The sequence below is a fragment of the Drosophila guanche genome, unplaced genomic scaffold (assembly GCF_900245975.1).
Source record: "Drosophila guanche unplaced genomic scaffold, DGUA_6, whole genome shotgun sequence".
In the NCBI taxonomy this organism is placed as follows: Eukaryota; Metazoa; Arthropoda; class Insecta; order Diptera; family Drosophilidae; genus Drosophila; species Drosophila guanche.
This window is the reverse complement of record NW_022995752.1, coordinates 531,063-555,782: the sequence shown is the minus strand read 5'-3', so window position 1 is coordinate 555,782 and position 24,720 is coordinate 531,063. Positions and strand designations below refer to the sequence as shown.

At 39.0% G+C, this 24,720-nt stretch overlaps 10 protein-coding genes across 14 annotated transcripts in view; 8 read left to right on the top strand and 2 right to left on the bottom strand.

Moving 5' to 3' along the window:
- Positions 1-239: 239 nt before the first annotated feature.
- Positions 240-1,516, bottom strand: LOC117587820 (mitochondrial fission 1 protein). The gene is made up of 6 exons (XM_034278777.1): positions 1,384-1,516; positions 1,261-1,328; positions 1,116-1,164; positions 873-1,040; positions 699-811; positions 240-525 (listed from the first exon to the last, which is right to left on the bottom strand). The coding sequence occupies exons 1-6, from the start codon at positions 1,426-1,428 to the stop codon at positions 504-506; spliced, it is 465 nt and encodes a 154-aa protein (XP_034134668.1). The 5' UTR covers positions 1,429-1,516; the 3' UTR covers positions 240-503.
- A 556-nt stretch (positions 1,517-2,072) lies between these two features.
- On the top strand, positions 2,073-6,222 carry LOC117587770 (integrator complex subunit 3 homolog). Its single transcript, XM_034278706.1, has 11 exons — positions 2,073-2,379; positions 2,449-3,059; positions 3,131-3,764; positions 3,826-4,015; positions 4,086-4,288; positions 4,353-5,162; positions 5,224-5,381; positions 5,434-5,578; positions 5,636-5,761; positions 5,827-6,015; positions 6,082-6,222. Exons 1-11 carry the CDS (start codon positions 2,302-2,304, stop codon positions 6,151-6,153), a joined length of 3,216 nt encoding a protein of 1,071 aa, XP_034134597.1. The 5' UTR covers positions 2,073-2,301; the 3' UTR covers positions 6,154-6,222.
- Positions 6,223-6,718: 496 nt separating this feature from the next.
- Positions 6,719-7,846, top strand: LOC117587602 (gamma-interferon-inducible lysosomal thiol reductase). Its single transcript, XM_034278453.1, has 4 exons — positions 6,719-6,767; positions 6,842-7,009; positions 7,067-7,408; positions 7,486-7,846. The coding sequence occupies exons 2-4, from the start codon at positions 6,896-6,898 to the stop codon at positions 7,735-7,737; spliced, it is 708 nt and encodes a 235-aa protein (XP_034134344.1). The 5' UTR covers positions 6,719-6,767; positions 6,842-6,895; the 3' UTR covers positions 7,738-7,846.
- Positions 7,805-10,295, bottom strand: LOC117587579 (NHL repeat-containing protein 2). Of its 2 annotated transcripts, XM_034278412.1 has the most exons (4): positions 10,280-10,295; positions 10,019-10,226; positions 8,756-9,963; positions 7,805-8,702 (listed from the first exon to the last, which is right to left on the bottom strand). In XM_034278412.1, the coding sequence occupies exons 2-4, from the start codon at positions 10,203-10,205 to the stop codon at positions 7,929-7,931; spliced, it is 2,169 nt and encodes a 722-aa protein (XP_034134303.1). In that variant the 5' UTR covers positions 10,206-10,226; positions 10,280-10,295; the 3' UTR covers positions 7,805-7,928. The 2 variants fall into 2 exon arrangements, with proteins under 2 accessions (XP_034134303.1, XP_034134302.1); XM_034278411.1 differs by lacking the exon at positions 10,280-10,295 and having other exon boundaries at positions 10,019-10,272.
- Positions 10,296-10,634: 339 nt separating this feature from the next.
- LOC117587573 (metal transporter CNNM2) lies at positions 10,635-17,543 on the top strand. 2 transcript variants are annotated; one of them, XM_034278399.1, is made up of 8 exons: positions 10,635-11,195; positions 13,585-13,918; positions 13,982-14,170; positions 14,253-14,468; positions 14,917-15,090; positions 15,158-15,803; positions 15,865-16,131; positions 16,201-17,543. In XM_034278399.1, exons 1-8 carry the CDS (start codon positions 10,807-10,809, stop codon positions 16,740-16,742), a joined length of 2,757 nt encoding a protein of 918 aa, XP_034134290.1. In that variant the 5' UTR covers positions 10,635-10,806; the 3' UTR covers positions 16,743-17,543. The 2 variants fall into 2 exon arrangements, with proteins under 2 accessions (XP_034134290.1, XP_034134291.1); XM_034278400.1 differs by lacking the exons at positions 10,635-11,195; positions 13,585-13,918; positions 13,982-14,170 and having other exon boundaries at positions 14,268-14,322.
- LOC117587595 (congested-like trachea protein) overlaps positions 17,197-24,720 on the top strand; it is a 25,833-nt gene continuing 18,309 nt past the window's right edge. The window contains exon 1 of the mRNA XM_034278444.1: positions 17,197-17,202. The gene's annotated coding sequence lies outside the window, so the exon portion shown is untranslated. The remainder of the gene's footprint in view (positions 17,203-24,720) is intronic.
- LOC117587600 lies at positions 18,633-19,508 on the top strand. The gene has a single exon (XM_034278450.1). It carries the CDS (start codon positions 18,648-18,650, stop codon positions 19,491-19,493), a length of 846 nt encoding a protein of 281 aa, XP_034134341.1. The 5' UTR covers positions 18,633-18,647; the 3' UTR covers positions 19,494-19,508.
- LOC117587582 (aminopeptidase N-like) lies at positions 19,505-22,035 on the top strand. 3 transcript variants are annotated; one of them, XM_034278416.1, is made up of 4 exons: positions 19,505-20,021; positions 20,072-20,227; positions 20,282-21,701; positions 21,925-22,035. In XM_034278416.1, the coding sequence occupies exons 1-4, from the start codon at positions 19,561-19,563 to the stop codon at positions 21,931-21,933; spliced, it is 2,046 nt and encodes a 681-aa protein (XP_034134307.1). In that variant the 5' UTR covers positions 19,505-19,560; the 3' UTR covers positions 21,934-22,035. The 3 variants fall into 3 exon arrangements, with proteins under 3 accessions (XP_034134307.1, XP_034134308.1, XP_034134309.1); XM_034278417.1 differs by having other exon boundaries at positions 21,928-21,999; XM_034278418.1 differs by lacking the exon at positions 21,925-22,035 and having other exon boundaries at positions 20,282-21,342; positions 21,483-21,678.
- LOC117587601 (aminopeptidase N-like) lies at positions 21,876-22,750 on the top strand. The gene is made up of 2 exons (XM_034278451.1): positions 21,876-22,448; positions 22,501-22,750. The coding sequence occupies exons 1-2, from the start codon at positions 21,946-21,948 to the stop codon at positions 22,739-22,741; spliced, it is 744 nt and encodes a 247-aa protein (XP_034134342.1). The 5' UTR covers positions 21,876-21,945; the 3' UTR covers positions 22,742-22,750.
- The window catches only part of LOC117587585 (monocarboxylate transporter 13), a 6,088-nt gene continuing 4,823 nt past the window's right edge, over positions 23,456-24,720 (top strand). The window contains exon 1 of the mRNA XM_034278425.1: positions 23,456-23,843. The gene's annotated coding sequence lies outside the window, so the exon portion shown is untranslated. The remainder of the gene's footprint in view (positions 23,844-24,720) is intronic.

Below are 24,720 nucleotides of genomic sequence, written 5' to 3'. Positions count from 1 at the left end.
TGGGAAGAAATTTGTTTGAGCCAATCCGAGTTACAGCTTCCCCTCGTACCCTTGTCTAGCTACTGCAAAAATCATGACGAGTCGATGACACAGTGTTCCGTTATAACTCCCGCCAGTGTTCACTCCTCGCATACCCCGAATCTCAGGCTCAGGAGCCAGAGCGAGCGTGAGTTCCACAGTTGTGTGGAATGTTCCAAGATTATAATGTTGCAACGTGTAAAAGTTGGAGAGCCTGCCACTAAGAATAACAGTGATATAATTTATTAAATTAACATTGCGGGTGTCTATCACTTAAATTTGACAATAGTGTGCATATAACAAGAACTTACGGTTAAATATTTGGAATTAAAATCGTTAATATTGGAATATATGTATGTATGTCAGCATGAATGACTTCACTAAGATTAAAAAATTGCCTAAGAGCCAGCGTCTGCATCTTGATGTGCACGTATTGGGAAGGAATAAGATTCCTCGAAAACTCGTGTAAGGGATGAGATGTATCACTATTTATCCCGCTTTTGTTTACTACAAAAAAACGTTTTAAGACAAATTTCATTAATATCAGGTTATTTTAAGAATTTAATATTAAGAATGATTACAATAAACATTTTCCGTTTTTTGTGTGTGTGGCATGGTTTGGTTTTTGTCCAATCAAATGGAAAAAGAATTATTGTTACGATAAATAACTGTTCCATTACTTTCTAGACATGGCGATTCCAAGTCCCAAAATTCCGCCCAACACAAGTGCAGCTCCTCCAGCAACTGCCATCCCCTTTGCAACTTCCTTATCGCTCTGCTTTTTAATGTATTCCTGCGAAACAATATTAACAGATTAGATTTAAGTAATGGTTTCTTAATATGTTTACGTTTACCTCTAGAGAGCGCACTTGATCGTTCGATTCAATTTCCAGGAAGGCTTTGCAATACTTCAAACCTTCAGTATAATTTTTAATACGAGCATTTCCGAAGGCTAGGTAATAAATATAATCACGTCTTCCGTCAGGATGCGTACGTGCCAGGTCTTCCAGAAACATAAGTCCCTATATATATAGTGATAAATATGTAAATATTGAACTTGCCTATTGTACAATTAATTTCCTTCTATTGTGAGTCACCTTTCTTATGTCGTTTGTGTACCGACTGCGCACCAGACAAAAGGCATATCTAAAAGGTTTTAAAGGAAACGAAAAGTATACAGTAACGTTTAAGAGTGTTGCCAATGTATAGAACATTGGTTGGGTCAAATGTCAGGGCACTTACTCAAACTTTGTCTCTGAAGTTACCTCTCCGTCCAACTCGAGCTCATGATGATATTTTTTTTCAAACCTCTGTAAAAAGGAAAGGGCTCCTATAAACATTGTACAAAATGGTACATCAACGCACCTCTAAGTCCTCTTGTGGGACCACATCATTTAAAAGCTCGTCCATTGTTCCTCTTTGTTTTATTTTCTTTTATTTTCACGACGAATTAATAGTTATAATGGTTGAATGTGCCTGCGGACTTCTCAAACAGATATACTCTCTGACCCGTCGAAATATACCTTATATTTTTCAGAGTATACCATAGATATACCGATGAAAAAATATTGCGTTGTCAAAATTATATGCAGTGGTGCCACAAAAATCGCACGCGGAATAAGAATCAGCAAATAGCAATTCTGACTTCACAATTTATATTCACAATCCAAATTCGAACTAAAGCCCAGTGCTTAGAAAATAGATTATTTCTATATTCTGTCGACAAACACAAATACGTATACTCAAAAATGGCAGCTTCCAGATTCCAAAGAATCAGGATATACAACAATTCTAATCTTGTTAATGCAGATTATTTATTAATCCTCTACTATGTACTTATGGTATTAATTTATTAAGAGATAAAACACTTTTGTATTGCATATTTTTCCCGTCACATACTAGGCACCTAGCGAAATACTTGTCATTTTCTTTCGACAGAAAATTAGGCGCATCTGAGAGTTCAAGGAAGTATCAAAATCCAGGAACATGAAAATGAATCTCGTAAAATGAGCAGGTATATTGTTAAGGGTAATGGGGTATATTTATACGATAAATACGCGGTCACACTGGAACCATATTTTTTCTGTCGACTTGAAATCAAAACAGAAAAAACACTATTTTTAATAGATGCTTATTGAAATGCCGTTCTTGTATGCCGTTTTCTTCATATTTGCTTAACAGCTTACGGTTATGAAGCTGCAACAAAACATTAAGTGATAGCCTGGCCTAGTGAAACTTGAGCAGACCATTACACACACACACAAAACACACACACAGCCACACATGCAAATGGAGCAGCAGCAACACGTCTCAAAGTTGTTTGTCTGCACGGCGGTTGACTGTAAAGATGAAATCGAGGAGGTGAAATATTAGAAAGAAAATATAACATTTAAAATAAATAATAATCTTGTTCCCATTCTTGTTATTTAGAAATTTGAGCGGTCTTTCATTAATCTGCAGCAACAAATTGCAGGCCTTAGTGATAAGGAGATGCACGACATGCTGTCGCAGTTTGTTTGCAAAGACAAGCAGCATGACGAGATATCAATTGGCTTCCTTTATATAATGCTAACAGACCCTGGCATGGCTCCAAAAACATATCGGGACATAACTCTTGTCTCCAGGGACGGGATGAATGTGATTGTTTCAAACCTCACCTTACTTGTCGCCGAGAAGTATTCGAAGCTCACAGAGGTTGCCCGCAGACAGCTTATCTGGGTATTGCGAGAGTTTGTCAAACACCAGGTACTCAGTGTCGAAAATGTAATTTGGAACTGTTTACGACAAGCTGGCGGAGGAGATGCATCTCACAGGAACCTTTTTCTCGTGGAGAGTCTACTCGATATATTCATCGAGTACAGAGCTTGGCTGGAGGCCAATCCATTTCTCGTACAATCCACAGTTTACAGCTATGTGCGCCTCATAGAAGATCATGCAAATCCTGCCTTGATATCACTTCGTCAAAAGGAAGTTAAGTTTACGATTTCATTGATCCGGGAACGCTTTCATGATATCATTCCACTAGGAAGAGATTTTGTACGGTAGGTGCACTAATTTTATAAACAATAATTTTCGAATATTAACATTTGTTTCTATCTTGTTTTCCCAACAGTCTTTTGCAAAACGTAGCGCGCATTCCCGAGTTCGAGCAGCTATGGCGTGATATTCTTTACAGTCCGAAAAGCTTACATCCAACATTCAATGGGATTTGGCAATTGCTACAAATTCGGACAAGTCGAAGGTTTCTGCAATGCCGTCTGCTACCAGAGATGGAACGCAAATTACATTTTCTAGCATCGTCGGTGAAGTTTGGTAACCAAAAGCGCTACCAGGATTGGTTTCAGGACAAGTATTTTGCCACACCTGAGTCGCACAGCTTGCGCTCCGACCTCATCCGTTTTATCATTAATGTAATCCACCCGACTAACGATATGCTTTGTTCGGACATAATACCGCGATGGGCGATCATTGGCTGGCTCATCTCATCATGCACAAACCCAATTGCATCGGCCAATGCAAAGCTGTCATTGTTTTACGATTGGTTATTTTTCGATCCAGCCAAAGATAATATTATGAACATAGAGCCCGGCATTCTAGTGATGTACCACTCCATCAGAAATCATCCATTTGTCAGCAGTACGCTTTTAGATTTTCTGTGTCGCATAACAAAGAACTTTTATGTGAAACATGAGGATAAAATACGAATGGGCGTCTACAATTCCTTAAAACTCATCCTCGATAAACAGGTTTGATCTCAAGACAATATCTTTGCTGTTTAAATATTTATCAAATATTTTCTTTTTACAGGTAATACCAAACCTACAGCCACTGTTTGAATCGCCGAAACTTGACAGAGAGCTTCGCAATTTAATACGAGAAAACTTCAGGGAATTTGTGTCGTCCGCTGCAAACCTAACTCAGCCAGTTTATCCACCGCCACATCCTATACCGGGACAAATTGTCAAAAAAGACGCAGACCAACGTATGTTGCATGGGGGTCAGTGTTCGTATTCCAAAGCAATTATCCTTGCAAATCGTCTCATAATAAATCATTTTTGTTTCTACAGAGAATTTCGATATGGCTGGAACTGTGTTTGCCACTAACATTGGATCTGCCGTATCGCTGGTAGATGAGGACATCAAAATGGCTATCCCGCCGTCAGAGCGAGAAATTGAAGGCATTTTCAGCGAGCAAGACGTTGAGAGCTTGAGCAGGAATAATAAAAACGATGAAAATACCGATGACGACGACGACTTGCCACTTTCAAAAGTAAGATTGGGACAGATTACAAAAAAATGAATCGAACAATAATATAACTAATTTTCCTTTTCAGGTGAGACTTAAAGAAAAGCCAAAGGTTGAGCTAGCCGAAGCAATTGCCGAATCATTTGAATCTTTTATAACGAAACGAAACTCATTTACATGGGAATCATTTTTAAAAGATTTCCGCTCGTTACCAGCGTCTGCCTTCGATGAGTTTCAGCTCAGTTATGTGATCTCGAATACCGTTTTAATTCTTCGCGAAACCTTACCACAACAAAACATATTCTCGGAGAGTAAGACTGATGAGAAGTTATTGGCAAAGAGCATTAGCTATCCCATATATGGTTTGTTCCGTTTTCTATACGAAAACGATGACAAGAGCAAAAAACCATTTCAAACAATGCTCTCGGAGATATGCGAGCGCATACCTGAAACAGGATTTTTGCTACTCTACTTCATGAAGATTCACTGTAAGTTGCAAACTCGAAAAAATGCACAACTTTCATATCAGTTCAAGACGACCGTCTATCGACAAATATGCGATGCAACGGATGACAAGGTTGGCAATTGCCTGGTCAGAGACCTCGACCTGCTTGAGAAGGAAAATACAACCATTTACCTATGGCTCCTGCCTGACATCTATCGAGAGTTTAAGTCAATCGCAACGAATAACACTGAGCTCTTGCGAATTACACTTCGCTGCATAGATGCAAAAAACGTTCGCGACATAATATACTCGGTCGCGCAAGGAAAACTCACCATATTTAAACAAGATGGACTAATTGATTGTATTAGAGAGAGTCTAGATTATGAGACATACGAACAATTCTGTCTGTGGCAGCTCGTTCAAGCGCATGATGTACCCTTAAAGACTATACAGGTAAACAGTAGATACAAAAGCCTTTAGATCCAAAACTGATTTTATTTCTATTTTATTTTAGGACCTATTGCCCGAATTGGAAGCTGCTAATCATCCGGAAGCCCTGAGTCATTTTCTCTTACTTTTAAAAAATGAAGAGCCAACGAATGAAATAATTCGACTAATGCTTAGCAGGGAAGCCAAATCAAGGGGAGATCCCTTTGTAACTTCGGCGTTAAGGTAAAAGTATACAATTATAATTATAATAAATATGTAGAGATTTTCTTAATAGGTTTTGGTGTCAGCGGTACGAAGAAAAGCTGTCGGAAATCATTGCATCTTTGCTTACGTCAAAATATCCCAGCTCATCTCCTAACAAAAGAAAACGACCATCTAAAGGCAGTTCCGTTGCCAGCAGTACACCCTCCGCTGATCAAGTAGGTTTATTACATGGAATCAGAATTTATCAATTATTTGTTGCTTAAATTTAATAGGTATTAAACCATCTAGAGCATTATAGAAGAAGCTGCAGGCACGGCACAGGTACCGGGCTATATGTTCATGATATGATGCAGCGAGCATTACAATCGGCATATTCCCATAGTAATGAAAGCACAAAGGCAAGTTCTCCGTAAATAATTGATTACTGGTTCGTGTCTTTATAGTTTTTTATATATTTCTATAGAAACAATTTAGCGATCTATTCGCATTGGCAGCGGAAGACGAAGTCACTGCCGTTGGCCGTCGTGGAGGTAGCGGTCGGGGACGCAAGCAACCAGTTAGTAAAAAGGACGCAAATAACCACAACACGGGCAACAAAAAGAACTCGGAGATCATTAAAACTATATACTCATCGGATGAAAACTCGAGCGAGGTATGAAAAAATAGATACGGAAACCCTGTAACATTAACAAATCTTATAAATAAATAATAATTTTAGGAGGATTGGTCGAAACAGAAACCTACACAGGCTGCAAAGAAAAGGAAAAAAGTGAGCAATGAGTCTGACTGACAGTTTGATCGTCAAAGACTGGCTTCAGTGCAAATTGTATGCTTTGACGAAGTGAATTATATGAAAAACGAAAAAGAGTTTTTCAGCGACATTAGTTAAGTTGAAATGTGTTTATAAGATTTTATAATTAATATAAGTAAATAATTAGTAAAACAAATAATAGAATTTTTTGAATGTTAAAATTGTAACGTTATCCTTTTTTATTTTTAATAAAAAAATGCTTATAGATTTATTTAAAAAATTACGGATAGTAAAACACAAAGTATTTTGCCACTTGTGCGAACGAAATTAAAAGAAAATAACAATTACAACAACAATGAGCCAAACACTGCACTGCAGAGAGTATAAGAGTTGTAAAATATAAGGTCACAAGGTATACAAACCACTAAAAATGAGTATTTACAATGCGTCAAATTGATCCTTTAAACGGATTAAGCTATTTTTTCAGTGTTAAAAGTCTTTGCAAGCTGGTAAAATCAAATAGAACATCAAAATCGTGGAATGGCATTTAAGACTACGGTATATTTACTGTACATTTTGAAGATTCAATGGTATATTTTCGATGGTCTGGCGGTATGTCTTATCGATAACTCCGCGGTCACACTGGTAAAATTGTAAATATATATTTTTTTGGTAAAAATATGATTAAAAGAATGGAAATGCTACTATTTTATAATTTAATTTTTAGCATTTTCCCAGCCCCGATTCATACCATTTGAACTCCATGATCTCCAGCACATGAATGGCTCAAATGGTTCCGACACGTAAACGTATAGTGATAATTATTTGCATAGTCGTCATACTCGGCTGTTTGCTACGAATTTTACTTTTCAATTCACCTCTACCCCCGTTCACGGTAAGTACCATGTATATGTATGTTGTTTTTTTTTTAATTTACCTTGCCTCTGTTTAGGACCAAACAAATTATCAACGGGCCATTGGAGCGCCTGTGCTGGTCATGGTATTTTATGAGGCTCTATGTCCAGACTCAAAATACTTTATTACAAAGCAGCTACTCACAGCGTACGAGGTTGCTGCACCAATAATGGAGGTAATGCTTGTACCCTATGGCAAGGCGACAACAAGTGAAAGCGGTGGGAAATTAAGTTTTGATTGCCAACATGGCCCGACAGAATGTCAGGCAAATATTTATCACGCCTGTGCGGCTGAAGCAATTGAAGATCCACTAGTTCGGTTACAGGTTGTATCCTGTATGATTCGTGATAATCGTTTACCTCAAGAGGCAATGCGAAAGGTAATTATAATATGATGCTGCCAGAGGGGAAAAATTGCTAAACAATTCCCTTCGTGGATCCAATTTATAATTTTCAGTGCGTGAAAAAGTATAGTGAAAACATTGATCTCATACAAAAATGTTATGACAGCGACCATGGCTTGGAGCTTATGAAACATAATGGAGAAGCCACACATTCTCTTAGGCCACAAGTAACGTTCATTCCAACTATCACAATAGATGGTTCCCAGGGTAGACAAGCGTCAATTTTAAAAAACTTGCTCTCTGAAGTATGCAAGGCAGCCGGTGACACAGATCAAGCTAAGACAATTTGCAAAAACACTGTGTAGGGCCGTCCGCACACATTTCCAGCACACAAAGTAGCATATCTCTAAGCTGCTTAAGAGACTTCCAGGATTATCATTTTAATCAATATTTTATTATGTCAAATAGTCAAATTAAAAACTAAACAATTATGTAAATAAACAATTTCAATAAAAAGGACTGTACATACAAGAAAAACGATCAACATATTTTAACATCATGAGCTTATACTTGAATGGTCGACTTGAATATTTACATCATGGCTTTGTATGTACTCTTCCACATTTGGCTCGCAATTAACAACAACAACGAACCTTTTCATAAGGCAGCACTTTGCGTCGCACAGATTCAATGCAAATTCAATGGTAAACAAAGGATTGTTTGCATTTCCAAAATCTTTTTTCAAAATCTGTGCCTCCAAGTTACACATTCCATTGGTTAGGCATCCGGATTTTTTATTCACCTCCAGTGCACTGTTCAACGTTCTAATTGTCCATTTTTGTGGAGCTTCTTCTGTAAACTTAAGCTGTGGCGAGAGTCGAATATTGAAGTTTATCGTGCTCTTTTTTTTACCATGCAAAGGCAAAGGCCTGAGAATATGATGTTCGGCATTCTTTAGTGGAAGTTGCGGCGCATCCGTTTCACTAGTGCTATCAACTTTGCTAAAATCCACTACAAATGGTCGGGCTTTAAGGGTTAACAAATCAACTATTTGGATGGCGTGATTATTGGTATCTGAGACCAACAAATTCTTTCCTTCTGCGTCCAAGCATAGTCCAGCTGGCTCGTTGAAAATCAGAGGAGTGCCATCTTGAGTTTTGATAGCCAATGTCGAAACAACGTTCGTCTCGGTATCAATAACTTTAATTTTATGATTATATGTGTCAGCCACATACACCTTGTTGTCGGCATCATTATGTGCGACGCCGAGCGGGTGTTGAAGTTTCGCATTGGAAAGCTTGCCATCGACATCGCCGAACGCAAAAAGGTTCTGAAAAGTTTATTGTTAATTAAAGCAACATTTATGTTTTGTATACAACTTACCAGCGGGTTGCGATCTCCTCCAACTACTGGCATCACTTTTCCATCAATCATAGATGCCTTCCGTATGCTAGAACTTTCACTGTCAGCTATGAAGAGAAAGTCCTTGGACATGGCCAGACCAGAGGGCTGCGCAAATGCAGCGTTCTGTGGATATGAGTTGTTACGATTTTCTTCCAGGCCGTTGCCGATCAACGACACACAACAGAGTGGCTCGAACTTGCGAAATTTCCACCAAATAATACCCTCTGGAAAGTATCCCCAAATCTGATGAGTTCCGGCCATTGAGATAAGTATAATGGATTTTTCAGGCACATTACGCTCGTCAAGGTGAAAAGACATATCCATATCCCGAGTGCGAAATACAGCCACGTCCCAAGGCGAAGATAAAGACTGCAAAGGCCCTACACGACCACCAACTCGTTCGTTTCCTTGTTGTCCGGTACCAGCAAGGGTTTCTACCATTTCATTTTCTAAGGATATTTTTCGAAGTGCGTGATTTTCGGTGTCAGCAACAATTAGCGTGTTCTCATTCAGAAAGGCCACTCCCTGCGGACTATTAAAACGGGCTAAAGTCAAATTACCATCAACGAAACCAGCCTGAAGACCACCGATCCTGTGTTCTACGACACCATCGGGGGACATCACAAGCACACGATTGTTGCCAGCATCAGCTATTGCGTAGCGACCCGATGCACTTCGAGCAATTTTAGCAGGAAACCGCAAACTAGACGCCGGATGCAAATGACTTGATAGCTGAATAGGTACACTGCCGAAATTGATTTTCTCCTGTCGGCCAAAGAAAGCTAAAGCGGCACCAATAAACTCTTGCAGGAATATGCCATGTCCTTCGCCCATAAGTAACAACATCGGCAACCCAGTCGGACTCAACACCATTATTGATGGCCAGCAGCGTATGCCAAGAGCACGCCACAAGGCCGAACGGGAATCGTTTACAATGGGATGCGTGATACAATATCGATCTACAGCGGACAGTATGTTTGACGTAGTGCGTTCGTTCTCAAACTTCGGACTGTGTACACCGATAACCACAAGTCCGCTTTCAACGGGAAAGCGCTCTTCCAGACTATGCAGCTCTGGCAATACGTGCATGCAGTTTATGCAGCAATAGGTAAAGAAGTCTAGAACAACCACTTTTCCGCGCAGACCTTCCAGGGTCAAGGGTTCACTGACGTTAAACCAATCCAAATCTAAGGTAGCATTTAATAAAGATTTGTGTATTGTGAGGATCTCATTCAAACTTACCCGATTCAAACTCAATGTTTGTAGCCTTGAGCTTTGCAATGGAGTTGTCGTCATCCCATCGCTCAAGAAAGTCATTCAATACTTTTACCTTTTCTTTCTCGCCACTCGTGCTTCTGTATGTTTGCTGCAACTCGTCTGTTATATATGTAACAATGTCGATGGGCGGTAGATCGTCGGAGTTATCCATTTTAATTAATTTTTTGATTCTGGAGCAACAAATAATTGGATATTTATTAAACATAGATATTGATATAACAATATATCGATATGTACTTTTTCGACGATAAATAATTACATGGTATATTGATAAAAGGGCGAATCCTCTAAGAAATATGCAAGGTATGTTGTGTAGAATAGGAGGACATGTTTTCATTGATTTTGCTGTGTGACCTGTTGGTGTGTTCAATCAAATAAGAATAAACATAATTATTAAAACATTCTATGAAAGGGATGCACATTTTTCGGGGACAAGGCGCCCCAGTCGGTGAAAATCAAGTTTGCAAGCAAAACACCGTTGACTGAGCAGTGTAACCGTGAAGCATGCACACCTGGTCACACTCTGCATACAGCTAAATATATAGCACCGCGATAAATAGCTGAGTACTATGCGTTTTCTTGGGAAACGAAGTTCGTTCCGGTTCCATTAATTATCCAAGAATATTTTCTCCAACAAAAACCTCCTAAAAATATATTAGAAAAGGAAATATATATTGGCATAGCATATCGATATACTACACTCGAACCGTACTTTGTTTTGGAATTGTGTCGAGTCGGAAAAATTACGTAGTATGGAAAAAAGTAAACAGTGTTTTGATCAATTTCAAAAGCGGACTAAATGGACAGAGCAATATAAAATACAAAACTGGATTAGCAGTCTGGTTACGAATTTAAGGCTTTTAAATTTCGTTATCCAAAAAGCTATACCCCTGAAGTCGCGTGTGGGAAATGAAAAATCAATCGCACAAGCATGCATGCTGCCTAGTTCGCTAAAAATGAAAAGCACACATTTCGCGGTCCTAATAACTATACTCGTTTTTGCTAATGGTGCAAATGTGGGCCTATGTTCCATTTTAAATGGTGACAGTGCTTCTGTGAAAACACCCTACGAAACCCTAGAAAACATTAAAAGTATTGACTTAAGACGGATCTCGGTGTCGTCATCACAAAATCAAGCAAGGCAAGTTCTCGCAAAAGAATAGTGATAGCTACAATTTCTGTATGTGCATTCAATTCTACTTACATGTGTCTGTATGCATGCAAGCATACGAGTTTGCTCGTATCATAAAGTAAACATAATGAATAGCTCTGCTGGCTCTTGCTTCGATTTCACTTTCTGTTATAAGGCTTTTATGTATGTACATGCATACATATGTATATTTTCAGGTCTACATACATAGGCTCATAATTATATATCTAGAACGTATTTATCACAATTTTTCTGTGCTCTGCATTAATAACGTTATTGCTGACAAATTTACATTGTATGTGTGTAAATAATTACGGGACAGCGCGACGGAATGAGTGTCTGGGTCTGGGTCCATATACTATGTAGTGTTCTTTTCAATAAAACTACTTTTGAACAAAAACATTTTACTGATCGAACGCTACATAATGCTCTCATAAACCAAAAATAGCTATTTTTATACTAAGTATTCATCCGATTCGTCCAAGGTTTTGGTAATAATTTGTTAAATATACTGTACACTGCATATTTATGTATGTATGTACTTAAATATGTGGAAATATCATTTAGTGTGAAGAAGTTACTGTTAGCCATTTCAAAACACGTAAGGGCAGTCAGTATTCGTCTAATTATTATAACAATTACAAATACTTTTCAATATTATAATATTTCGTGTAAGCACATTCGAGAAAGATTCATTTTTATTTCAGTTATGGAAACACACATTCATCTACAGCTGTTTGAGTTTGTTGGAACAAACATCTTCCGAATATAAATCAAATTATGAATGAAAATAGTATTCCTCCCCAAGGACGATCGCTCTGCTACGGCAGCTATAAGGCAGTGGTCCGATTTAGGCTATTATTATATGAGATATGTGTGTTAACTTTAAAAATGGAAGCTAGTTTCAATGAAAACATAAAGACACTCGAGATTTAGGAATGCATGGTCATCTTGTGTCATCTTACAACACAATTGGTTTTACCAATTAAAAAAAACTTTCAAAATCTCTTAAATATTATTTAATAAATACTACATACAATTTAATTCATGTAAAGTACTTAAGTTCATTTTGCAATCAAAAGAGTCTCAAGGTCCCACTGTACAACACTTCGAGTATTTTTTTTTCTGATTTGGGACGTATCTTCATCCGAAAAAATCTGGATTGTGTCAGTGTTAGCCAACGGGCTAGCTGATTCATGATTGTGTTTGCACACCCATACTCTTTTTTCTTTCGAGGAGACAGAATATATGTATGAGTGTAAGTGTGTACGCACATACGCATGTTGGCTTATCGACGTTTGTATGTATGCAAGTACAACACATATATTTTAGCATGACAGGGCACAAGCAACACAAATGATTTGAATCAATGACGCAGAGTGTCTTGAAAGACACTAGAACGTGTAAGGATTCCGGCTCCCACATACTTTGCTTGGGGAGGATATCCATAGACAATACTGGTCAAAATGATTAGTACACGCCTATGAACTTTCTTCCATAACTCCTATAACTATTTTGGTAAACACAAACAAAAAATCCAATTCATTAATAGCTTTCTAATCTAAAGTAGATAATACAAATGTTTAACTCCAACATTTTGCACTTCATAGATTTGGTTGAGAAATAGCTTAAACGACGCCAAATTAATGCTCTTTTACGCAAACAAATAACGGATTCAGGATACAATTTTGTTTTGACTTTTGTTGATTTTTTTTTAAATCATCATTTTTGTCTTGGTTAAAACTTTTAGCAGCAGCATTTATCTTTTCAAACCGACAAAGTTCTTTACAAAAATATGTTCTTTACAACAACAAGTTTGGTTATCTGGAAACTATCTTTACATTGTTAGTTATGGGTTTGCTAGAATGCATTTTTTATAAAGAAATTTCATCAACTTGTATTTTTCCAAACCGGTATAAACTTATATTAATATTGCCAATGATAAGAAATATCTGATAGTGACGCTGAGAAAAGGTTTCTTTTTGTGACGCAGGTTTTGCCTCTCTTACTATTCTGTATCTGCACTAATTATCATTTTTTTTTAAATCAGTACTCGAATCTAACGCTGCCACAGCAAGGAATAAATACAGATTAAATAAATTATCAGAAAAAGTTAGCCACTTTGTGTTCACTAGTGTAGCAACGCACGTTTACCAATATCCCAGCAGATTGCCTCGCCAATCGTAAATGCTTTATATGTATGTAGAGAGTGAGAGAGGTAGGATAGATTGAGACCAAGATTTATTATACCCGGAAGGAACGTTTTTAACCCTATAAAGTACATACATACATATGTATATGTCCATATTCTTGATCAGCAACGTGACTTACAACGTTCATCCTCGTTTTTGTATTTATTTTTCCATTTCAATTATTTTAGCCTGCGAATTCGGAGGGAAACCGTAAACCAAATCCGGATTTACGGTATACGATTGGAAGACGGTTCAACAGAGACAAACGATGGCATACCTAGTGTATTGACTGCGAAAGACCAAATGTTCAGAATCTTTGGCCATGGCTTACAGAAAAATACTGTTATCACGTTCACCAATGAGGAGAATGATTACGGAGGTCCTTGCCTGAAGCCGGCCACTGACCTCTTCACTCCCCTAGAAGTTTCCAGCGATGGATTTTCTGCCACATACAAGGTCATTTTTCCAGCGGCCAGTAGCCTATATTACATATGTGCTAAAAATGCCGAAGATATAAAAGATGTGAGTTTAGGAGGCTGCGCTTTGAAGACTATCAGATTATAATTTGTAAATTTGCATTTACAGCACAGCACAGCTGTAACAACCACACCTCTTGAGCATCAGGGGAATTCCAAATGGCTAAGGATACAAACGCATGAACCATTCTTACCCATATGGGTGGCAATAACGATCATCGTAGTTTGTCTATGCTTCTCAGCCTTGTTCTCAGGGCTAAATTTGGGCTTGATGGCCATGGACCGCACCGAATTAAAGGTCTGTCATTCTGCTAAGCGCGATTTTGTACCCAAATTGTTTACCTATATTATATCTATTCTTCCTTGTTTGTATTTATTAGATACTGCGAAACACTGGCACGGAAAAAGAAAAAAAATATGCAGCAAAAATAGCCCCCGTCAGAGATCAAGGTAATTATCTGTTGTGCAGTATTCTCTTGGGTAATGTGTTGGTTAACTCAACCTTTACCATTCTACTGGATGGTTTAACTTCTGGACTTTTTGCTGTTATATTTTCCACACTGGCCATCGTACTCTTTGGTGAAATAACGCCTCAGGTAGGTCTTCAAATGAATAATATTATTTAACAATGAACAAGAAATGGCAGCGGTTAGCTGGGTTCGCCAGTTCCCATTTAACGATAGTTACATTATTGAATATAATTGGTATATCTGTGGTTGCATAAATGCGTGGTTATTCGATTAGATGAGATGATGAGGATGGGACTTAACTTGCTTAATTAACGTTAAATAGTGGCTTGGGGTACATAGATGATCGCCGCTTTGCTCTGTCCATAAGCAAAGGCAAATCTAAAAGATGCATACATTTTCTTTGTGATTTTAACTGAAAGTTTCATCAGGAATGTCGACAGAAGCGCGTCCTCTTTTGACATAAAACTTACAATTACTTTGTTTTTATTAAAAACATATTCCGTACCATAACGATTAATTTCAATTTCTAATTATTTATACGAATAACACAACATTTTACATTTTCTTTTTACAGGCTGTGTGCTCACGACATGGCTTGGCTATTGGAGCCAAAACCATATTAGTAACAAAAACAGTAATGGCCATAACAGCGCCCCTCTCGTACCCTATTTCTCGTATTCTCGATGCGCTGTTGGGTGAAGAAATTGGCAATGTTTACAATCGAGAACGATTAAAGGAGCTTGTTCGTGTAAGTACGGGGAAGAAACATGTTTACAAACAAATTGTACAAACAAATTTGATCATTGGCTGCTTAGGTCACCAACGATATCAACGATCTTGATAAAAATGAAGTGAATATCATATCGGGCGCACTGGAGCTACGCAAAAAGACAGTTGCAGACGTGATGACACACATTGATGATGCTTTTATGCTTTCATTGGAGGCTGTGCTTGATTTTGAAACTGTATCCGAAATCATGAACTCGGGCTATTCCCGCATTCCCGTCTTCGATGGAGATAGAAAAAATATTGTCACGTTGCTCTACATTAAGGATTTGGCATTTGTGGATACCGACGACAATACGCCACTGAAAACATTGTGCGAATTCTATCAGAATCCGGTTCATTTTGTATTTGAAGACTACACCTTGGATATTATGTTTAACCAATTCAAAGAGGGTACAATTGGTCATATCGCATTTGTGCACCGCGTTAACAATGAGGGCGATGGGGATCCCTTTTATGAGACCGTTGGCTTGGTTACACTCGAGGATGTAATTGAGGAACTTATCCAGGCGGAAATTGTCGATGAGACGGATGTCTTTGTTGATAACCGCACTAAAGTGAAAAGAAATCGTTATAAAAAAGCAGACTTTTCAGCATTTGCCGAACGCCGAGAGATTCAGGCCGTGCGGATATCTCCACAACTAACACTGGCCACCTTCCAGTACTTAAGCACAGGTAAGAAAAAACTGAGACTTATTGAGACTATGAAATGACTACAAAAATATTCCTTCTCCAGCTGTTGATGCGTTCAAAAAAGATGTCATCTCGGAACCAATACTCCGGAGATTGCTCAATCAGGACGTTTTCCACAATATCAAATCCAAAGGAAAAAGTAAAGACGATCCCAGTCTGTACATTTTCACACAAGGCAAAGCTGTCGACTTCTTTGTACTTATATTGGAAGGCCGTGTGGAGGTCACTATTGGAAAGGAAGCTCTCATGTTCGAGAGTGGCCCATTTACTTATTTTGGAACCCAAGCATTGGTCCAAAATGTAGTTGTCGGTATGTATTATAATATCAATAAAAATTCGATAAAAATGCTTAATAAATAAATAAAATTGTTCTCTTTAGATTCTCCAACGCAAATGGGATCTTTACAGTCGCTGAATATGGATTCGAAAATTCGACAATCCTTTGTGCCTGATTACTCTGTTCGCGCTATAACAGATGTGATATATATTGCAATTAAACGTGTGCTATATCTAACTGCGAAAAAGGCCACATTGTTGGATAAAAGTCGTAAATCGGGAACATTTTCAAGTGAGACATTCGACGATGAGGTGGAACGTCTGCTGCACTCGATAAGTGAAGATGAAAAGCCACGTTACTTAGCGGCTAACCAGAGCACCAGACGTTCGTCTAAGCCGAACCGAAGTTTAACTTCGTCCCCAACGAATATTGATTTATCACACGATGAAAAGAGCAATAGTCCCAGTGTGCACATTCAAGGTGATCAAAAGATTGGCAACACTGAACCCACGGAGGATGCCTCAATGAGTAGTTTAGTGGCCTCAGATGTAGGAGATCTTCAAAATGGTGAACAGGATGATAGAGATGCAACCGCTGCTTCCACGCCTCTTCTTTCAAAACCAGAAGAGCCGCCCAAACAATAAGGGGCTTACCAAATAAAAAAACAACATTTCAAGCACATTTTTTTGTATGAGCTTATTGCAGATAATCAAATTTCCCGTAACTATCCATCACATGTTTAATCCGTATTCGAAAGAAGCCTGCCTGTTTCCGTAAATATTGTTCTTATATATGATAATATTGTTTGTTCTGTTCTTTCTTTTTTTTATCCGAATTTAGTCAATCGTTTTGTAATGTAGAATTATGTTGTGTTTACGTTTGAAAAAGGTATTAATTAATTGGGACCTTTTTGCATACATTTGAGAAATCAATGGCTACATCCAACTGTAGTGCATTTGCCTAATAGTGATAAGCAAAAATAACAAATATTTATATACATAAAATGTACTATATGTATAATGTATTACCTCTTAAAAAATACGTACTTAAGATGTTAATTTGGCTCCGTTTCTTATCCTCACTTCCTTCCCACAATATTTCGAGGTAATTGTGTTTAAATTGATTTAATGCTCAAAACTGCATGTATGTATCTTTAAAAGCTTTAATAGCCTGCAAGTATAGTATCCTAAATCATGCCTATAATTAAATTATGTTACTGTCACTTCAATACTGTATTAAAAAAAGCAATCAAATCAGCGATTGTGGAAAAACAAAACCCCTTTTGTTGGCAATTATTTAAATTTAAATTTTCATAAACCACCTAAACATTAAAAGTAAAGCCACAAATCGATTTAACATACATAACACACGCATATACTGTAAAAATAGAAATCGCTAAGAACAAAATGAGAAAAAATAAACCCAAGAAATGCATTGATACTTCAGTTTATAATCGTATTCGTGTACAAAGATATTCCTTAAATATTACAACTGTGTCAGCCGTTCTCCATTTTGAAGGGTACTAAGAAATGTTTATGTCATAAATCCCCAATTTTTGCAGATAGATTTCCAGTCCATGTCATGAAGAAATATTTAGTTTGTTGTATATTTGGCTGTTTGTTGAATCCACGTGTTTAGGCGCAATATACTGAAATCTGAATACGATGATGTTACTCAGAATGTTATATGTATGTAACTGAGAACAATTTATTTGATTAATTATAATGAAATTAAAGAAAAATCAATTTTCAAACTGACTCGTTTTTTCTTGCCGTTAAATCAATTCAGATTTAATAACGATTTTTTAATTTTTGTGGCTAATAGAAAATGCTTATACTGACGCTGATGAAATATTAAGCTTTCAACGTCAAAATTGACATTAGACGGATGCACTTATTCATTGTATCCAAAGCTTTAAAAAATTGTCCGAATTTTACCTCTTTCCGGCTGAGCCCCCACTGTTCGAAAGCTCATCCTCCCAGGTGGCAGTCAGCCGTTTCACCTTCTCGCAAAATTCCGTTGATTTCAACTTTTTAAAAAGACACCCTGTATTGTTCCGTGGTCACTGGAATGTCGTTTGCAGCATTCTTAGCAGCAGCAGCGTTCGTAGCGGGAAGAGCAGCACAAAGCGTAACGTGCGTAAGGAACGGGATACTCCGATACTCCGCAATTAAACAGCTACGCACATACACACATATAAACATACATATGTAAGTACAGGTGCACTTCGTGCCGGCAAGGGCTGCCAGTGTATTTGCTTGCATGCAACGACACCTGATTGAGACAGTAGGAAAACAAAAGTAACGCACGAAAGGTGTTGTAGTTCGTGATGTGCACTGATATATGTAATACTTGTTGCTCATTCATGTGGCAGTCACCAAATGTGAAGCTAATAAGAAAATGTACAATTGATTTATTTTTTTATCTTCAGCCATCGAGTCTCCCTTCTTGTCACACTCACCTTATAAAGTGCTTAACTAAGAAGCTGCTTACTCAACCGTCAAACGGCTTAGCACTAAAAAAAACATCAAAATTCGAAGTAAAGGAAAATGAGCAATCCCGAGAGTTTGAATAATTCAAAGGCTGTCGATGAGGGTGATGCTAAGGCCATCGATCGTGAGAGGCCGGCTCACTGCATGGATGGAGATATCTATAAATGCCTGCTGAAACGACATGTACATAGATATCCTGATGATGGTAGCCATAAGATGTGGATGCTTCCCCAGCTAGTAGTACTATTTTCAACTGGAGATATAAACCAGGTGGCCAAAGCTATTGCGAAGGATATGATGCACCCGATTGGAATTGGTCTGGTGGCCAGCGTTCTTGTGGAAGAATCGATACGCGAGGAGGTGATACAAAGGATTAAGACTCTTTTAAAACCAATGGATGAGCGCCTGCACCAACATCCAAACTACTTGAGATCGCTTAAGCTCATACACCGCATGAACATAGAGACCATACACATAGAGGAGTACGAGGAAGGGAATACGGAAAAGCGTTTTGATCACATAAAGCCTGGCTCACCCGTGATAGTACTGGATTTCCCTCAACACTATATCGGCGATAAGCCAACAGCTGTCATAACTATGAGCACCTTTCGAAATTTCAATGAAATTGCCAAGCTGTACCATCGGGAAGGCTTGAGTTTCGATTCGGTTTCTGTGTGGACAGCCAAGCTGGCACAGTGCTTTGAGCTGGTGACTAGACTGCCGCTGCCACCGCACTGGACTTTTAATTGTATGAATGTTTCGGTGGATTTCTTGCTACAAAATCCGGAATCAAACGCCACGGTAGCCGTCACACAAAACATGCACTATGAGCTCCATGCAATTAATGGAAAATATAAAACAATTGTCTTTCCCCTTTACTCCAAAGCATTGGAAAAAAACTGAGAAACTGGCCTTGAGAAATCTATCGAGAAATAGATTTTAAACCATATTGAACAAGCTTTCTACTGAAATGTTGTTGCTTCTTTGGTTTATCTTGATTATTCTGACATTAGGCCAAGCAAGCTATGATCACTACCGTCTCCCTAAAGCTTTGCAGCCGCAGCATTACAATTTGCGTGTTTTAACACACTTGGAAAATGTAGCACGGCCATGTTTTTCCGGTGAAGTGGAAATCGAGCTGCGTGTATTGCAGCCCACAAAAAATATAACTTTGCATGCTGCTTCGCGCCTTCAACTGAACTCAAATCGCACAAACTTGTATTACTTGCATGAGGATGGCACTAAGTCGAAGATAGCTGTAAAAACTGTGGAACGCAACTCGAAATATGATTATTATATACTGATGCTGTGCAAAGTACTGGAACGGGGACACATTTATTTGCTGCACATGCAGTTCTTTGCCCATTTCGAGGCTGGTATGTCTGGTTATTATGCCAGCTCATACAAGGATCAGAACAGCAATAAAACAAGGTGGGAATTAGCTATAAGATTAACCAATCTACAGAACCTACTCCTGATAGATATTTATCGGTGACACAGTTTGAACCCGCTTATGCACGTGCCGCATTTCCCTGCTTCGATGAGCCGGCATTCAAGGCTACATTTAATATTACGCTAGGACATCCCAGGAAATACGTTGCTCTGAGTAATATGCCCATCACGAAGAAGTTTCCCATGTACGTTGTTAAATATGTTTTGCTCTTCAATCTCGATTACGATTACGATGACAGGTCTGGGCGCAGGAACTGGTTGTGGACAATATTTGAGCAAACGTTGCCCATGCCCTCGTATTTGGTTTGCTATAGCGTAAACGATTTTGCGAGTATCACATCGCGAAATGGCTTAAGTGTTGCGAAGTTTACCACCTGGGCACGAGCTTCGGCCATTGGGCAGTGCAAATATGCTGCGGAGATTGCTCCACGGCTATTGGCCTATTACGAACGAATGTTCGACATAGACTATCCTCTGCCCAAAGTAGACCAACTTGCAGTGCCGGACTTTAGTGCTGGAGCAATGGAAAATTGGGGCCTCATCACCTACCGCGAGGCGGCGTTGTTTTATGCTCCAGAAGCCTCCTCTGAGGTGGACAAGCAGCGTGTGGCGAATATCATTGCCCATGAGCTAGCCCATCAATGGTTCGGGAATCTGGTCACAATGAAGTGGTGGAATGATCTATGGCTCAATGAGGGCTTCGCTACCTATGTAGCCACTTTGGGCATGCAAAAGCTGTGCAGCAAGTGGCACGCTTATGCAGAGGAGTCGCTGGATAACATTTTGGTAGTACTTAACTCCGATGCGTACTACAGCACACGTGCCATTTCCCAGTCGGTGAGCCGTGCTAGTCAGTTTGCGGAGCAGTTTGATCCCATTACCTATCGCAAGGGTGCGGTCATCATTCGTATGATGCACATGTTTATCGGCGACACAACCTTCCGGCATGGACTGAATTGCTATCTGAAGCGGCACGCTTACAGCAACGCAGATCAAAATGATCTTTGGCGTTCACTTTCGGATGCTGCACATGAATTTGGTAGTTTGCCCGAGAATCTGGAGGTACGAACGATCATGGACACTTGGACGCTGCAAGCTGGCTACCCACTGATCACAGTACAACGCGACTATGTGAGGAACATAATCTCTATCAATCAGAGAAGGTTTCTCATGCAAGGCATGGACAGAAACAATTTAATTTCCAAGGAATGTTGGTTTGTCCCAATAAGCTATACTTTTGGGAGCATGGCCAATTTTACAGCCACGGAACCACAAGTTTGGTTGCAATGCGATAGCCAAGGTAAAAATATGCCTCTCGAGATTAGATCGCCGCTCTGTGCTGAAGAGAATCAATGGCTTATCCTTAACCTTCAACTAACTGCACCTTTCCGGGTCAACTATGACACCAGCAACTGGAAACTCATAATTAAAACATTGCAGGGTGCAGATTTCCGGCGTATTCATACCATGAACCGTGCCCAGCTCATTATTGATGCTTTGGCTTTGTCTTGGAACGGTCATTTATGTTACAAAGTTTCCTTAGATCTGATAAAGTATATCAAGCAGGAGCATGCTTATATGCCTTGGCACGCGGCCTTGGATCACTTGTCGGCCATCTACCGGATAATTAAACAAACCTCAGACTTTGCGCTGTTTCAGGTATGAATTCTTTTGGTATTCAGTATGCATAGTGTGACCATGTTGTTTAGATTTGACGAGCATAGAACAACTTTTTAACAGTTCTAGTCAAATTATTGGTTAACGTTTTTGGCTAGTTTTAGTTTTTGTAAGTTTTTGCATCTTTTACTTGTTATTATTTTAATATTCAAAGTTTGTTATTAGTTAGGCGTAGGACAGTTAAGTTAAATCATTTAATTTGCAGCAGCCTTAGCCACAGCGATTTATGAATGATTTGCTGAGACCGATTTACGTTTATCTTGGTGGAATGGAAACAGAGTCAAATGCTCGTCATATTGCCCACAAGACATTGATCAATCAGTGGGCATGTCGGTTAGCTCTTTCAGACTGCGTTCAACGTGCTGTGCAGTATTACCAACGCTGGCTTATTTCAAGCGATCCAGATCTGGTCAATCCCGTGCCTCAAAACCTTCGATCGGTGGTCTATTGCGCAGCTCTGCGCCAAGGCGATGAGGATGATTGGAACTTTTTATGGCATCGATATGGGAACGCCACGGTGGCCAGTGAGCGACGATTGATACTTCAGGCGCTTGGATGCACCCAGATAGTGTGTGTAGCTCGTCGATATCTTCATATGATTTTCGATGAGAATTCGTCGATACGCAAACAGGACATTTCTTTAGCATTCGGAGCCATTGTACGAAGTGACATTGGATACACCTTGGCCAAAGATTATTTCATTAATAATTTTTCTTTGCTGACGAAATCGTAAGAGACTAATACAGTTTTAATCATTTAAATCTTCACAATCGTTTGGCAGTTTCGAATTGAATTACCGCGACCTAGCTGCGTTGCTCCTGCAAACAACTCAGCACATAAGTAGTCCTCAGGACTTCGGGGAATTAAAAATGTTCATCGACAGTCACAAAAAATTCCAGATGCTAAACACGCGCAGCGTACGGCGAGCTATTGATGTCGCCCAGGTAAACCTCCTCTGGCGACAGAAACAACTGCCAGAGCTCACACGGGTTCTTAAGGCCCGCTCTATTTATTATAAATAAATGCAAGTTTTTGGTTCCAAATAATGTTTTTTAGAGCTTACATACATGTAAATTAAATAAATGTTTCCAGGGTTTTCTCATTATCTAAGCACCTACTGATGTACCTCTGGGGCTCCCCGCAGTACGTTCGCCGACGGTTCCTTCACCTTCCTTTTTGGGTATTCCTCAAACTGGAATACCTCTGGATCGTTAGCTGTTCCACACGGAGTATGATACTAATCCACAACCATTTTTCCGCTTCGAACCATAGGTGGCGTGTAGGTGCATTAATTAGGCGTCGTTTTTTTTTTTAACTACTTCGGCAGTTTGACCAGCAACGTTCCAAACGGTACTTATCCTTGAAATATTTTTTAAGAGGATAGGCAAAACATGTAAAGACATGATAGCAATAAATTTTATTTCTTGAAATATACGTACGTATATTGTTTATGTAACAAAAGTGTAGTTGACGTGAAGTTAAAATCGAATAACAAATTTTTTTTTTTAGTTTAACCGCTTGTTATAAACCAGATACATTCCTTTGAACAAGCTGATTAAAAAAAAATAAAATAAAATGTTTTCTTTGCTGTGAGCGCTATATAAAATGTTAAATATTGCAATATTAAAGGGAATATCAAGAACATGATTTTCATTGGTATATTCACGGTATATTTGATGTGATGGTATATTTTGGTATATTCCCGAGGGTCAGACGTGCATTTTATAAATGAATCAACGGCCACACTGATGGCGTGGTGCGCGTGAAATCGACGGACGGGTATTTCGTTTTTCGCGTTTTGTTTTTGTATATATTTTGAACAAATATAAGTATAGAATTGTGTACATAGTGTAATATTTTTGTAAATATACGTTTCTACGCAAAATCGAAAACAAATTGCCACCATTAATTAGCAACACTGAGCCGAATGACTGTTGTGTCATGTAACAGCCGACACCAATAACAACAAAAAACGCCAAAACCAACCAACCCAATTCAATTCAAAATAAAGGAATAAAAAACGTGCGTCTCGTCAGTTTATGTTTGTATGTACATGTGTGTATGTTCGGGTGTTGACAACCCTCTCCAAGGCGAATTTACATTAGCTAAACAGTTCAATTTAAGGTGAGTGGGCAATGAGCCACCTTTTTTCTCAGCAGGCACACTAAAAAGAACATCTCAAGGCACATACACTATATAGATATGTATGTGCGTGTGTGTATATATATAAATATGTAGGTATCAATTAATACCTTGGAACAGCTGACGCATACTCATACACAGAAACAGCAACAAAAACAGAAATGGAAAACCATTACCTTGCCCCAGAACATCCCAGCCACCCTTCCATACCCCCATTCCCATCGTTCATTCGACTTGTTTGGCGGCAAGTGAGTCGCAGCCTCAAGGGCGTTGAACCACAATAACAACAGGGCAATCGTGGAACAACGCGTTTTTGCCTTTGCTTTTTCGCGTTTGGCCGTTCTAGTGGCAAGACGAGTTCCTTTTCGTTCCGTGAAGCAACGGAAAGCCCTTCCTGCCACTCGGGGACACCCAGTAAATCGTGTTTGTTGCTGGTACTTGCAGTCCAGGCCCCGATACGCCCTTTCCGAACGTTAGTCGGGCGAGCTGTGCTCCATTGTTGGTGTGGTGTGGTGTGGTGTGGTGTGCTGTTGCTCTGCGGCTGTGCGAAGGCAGTTTTGTTTGTGCTTTATGCGGTGTGCTGCTATCGCAGTACAAAAATTACTTGTTTGCGCTCTTTATTTTTATTTTGCTTTCCACTCTAAACTGAATGCCAATGTGGGTCAATGTTGCTCACATGTCCATGTCCGTTTATTGTTTTTGGTACATTGAGTTGAACTGTACTTCGATGGGGGGGAATTAATAGCCGCCTGATTTGTCACCAGTTTATTATCACGTAGCCAGACGCCTGCCTACCTGCCCGCTGTGTGTGGGTAATGCTGATTATCACTGAGCCGTGAATTGCAGTCGAACAATAAAT

Bases quoted from the DNA above. Each gene is read 5' to 3' on its own strand.
- LOC117587820 (XM_034278777.1), bottom strand. From the start codon at position 1,428: ATGGACGAGCTTTTAAATGATGTGGTCCCACAAGAGGACTTAGAG. The intron at 812-872 runs GTAAACGTAAAC...ATTGTTTCGCAG, and splicing joins ATCAAGTGCGCTCTCTAGAG to GAATACATTAAAAAGCAGAG. The intron at 526-698 runs GTAATGGAACAG...GTTTTTTTGTAG, and splicing joins GGAATCGCCATGTCTAGAAA to TAAACAAAAGCGGGATAAAT.
- LOC117587770 (XM_034278706.1), top strand. From the start codon at position 2,302: ATGCAAATGGAGCAGCAGCAACACGTCTCAAAGTTGTTTGTCTGCACG. The intron at 3,060-3,130 runs GTAGGTGCACTA...TTTTCCCAACAG, and splicing joins CTAGGAAGAGATTTTGTACG to TCTTTTGCAAAACGTAGCGC. The intron at 5,163-5,223 runs GTAAACAGTAGA...ATTTTATTTTAG, and splicing joins TACCCTTAAAGACTATACAG to GACCTATTGCCCGAATTGGA.
- LOC117587602 (XM_034278453.1), top strand. From the start codon at position 6,896: ATGGCTCAAATGGTTCCGACACGTAAACGTATAGTGATAATTATTTGC. The intron at 7,010-7,066 runs GTAAGTACCATG...GCCTCTGTTTAG, and splicing joins CACCTCTACCCCCGTTCACG to GACCAAACAAATTATCAACG. The intron at 7,409-7,485 runs GTAATTATAATA...TATAATTTTCAG, and splicing joins CTCAAGAGGCAATGCGAAAG to TGCGTGAAAAAGTATAGTGA.
- LOC117587579 (XM_034278411.1), bottom strand. From the start codon at position 10,259: ATGTTTAATAAATATCCAATTATTTGTTGCTCCAGAATCAAAAAATTA. The intron at 9,964-10,018 runs GTAAGTTTGAAT...ATGCTACCTTAG, and splicing joins AAACATTGAGTTTGAATCGG to ATTTGGATTGGTTTAACGTC. The intron at 8,703-8,755 runs GTAAGTTGTATA...TAAACTTTTCAG, and splicing joins GAGGAGATCGCAACCCGCTG to AACCTTTTTGCGTTCGGCGA.
- LOC117587573 (XM_034278399.1), top strand. From the start codon at position 10,807: ATGGAAAAAAGTAAACAGTGTTTTGATCAATTTCAAAAGCGGACTAAA. The intron at 14,469-14,916 runs GTAGGTCTTCAA...TTCTTTTTACAG, and splicing joins TTGGTGAAATAACGCCTCAG to GCTGTGTGCTCACGACATGG. The intron at 15,804-15,864 runs GTAAGAAAAAAC...TTCCTTCTCCAG, and splicing joins CTTCCAGTACTTAAGCACAG to CTGTTGATGCGTTCAAAAAA.
- LOC117587600 (XM_034278450.1), top strand. From the start codon at position 18,648: ATGAGCAATCCCGAGAGTTTGAATAATTCAAAGGCTGTCGATGAGGGT.
- LOC117587582 (XM_034278416.1), top strand. From the start codon at position 19,561: ATGTTGTTGCTTCTTTGGTTTATCTTGATTATTCTGACATTAGGCCAA. The intron at 20,022-20,071 runs GTGGGAATTAGC...TACTCCTGATAG, and splicing joins CAGAACAGCAATAAAACAAG to ATATTTATCGGTGACACAGT. The intron at 20,228-20,281 runs GTACGTTGTTAA...TTACGATGACAG, and splicing joins ATCACGAAGAAGTTTCCCAT to GTCTGGGCGCAGGAACTGGT.
- LOC117587601 (XM_034278451.1), top strand. From the start codon at position 21,946: ATGAATGATTTGCTGAGACCGATTTACGTTTATCTTGGTGGAATGGAA. The intron at 22,449-22,500 runs GTAAGAGACTAA...ATCGTTTGGCAG, and splicing joins TTTTCTTTGCTGACGAAATC to TTTCGAATTGAATTACCGCG.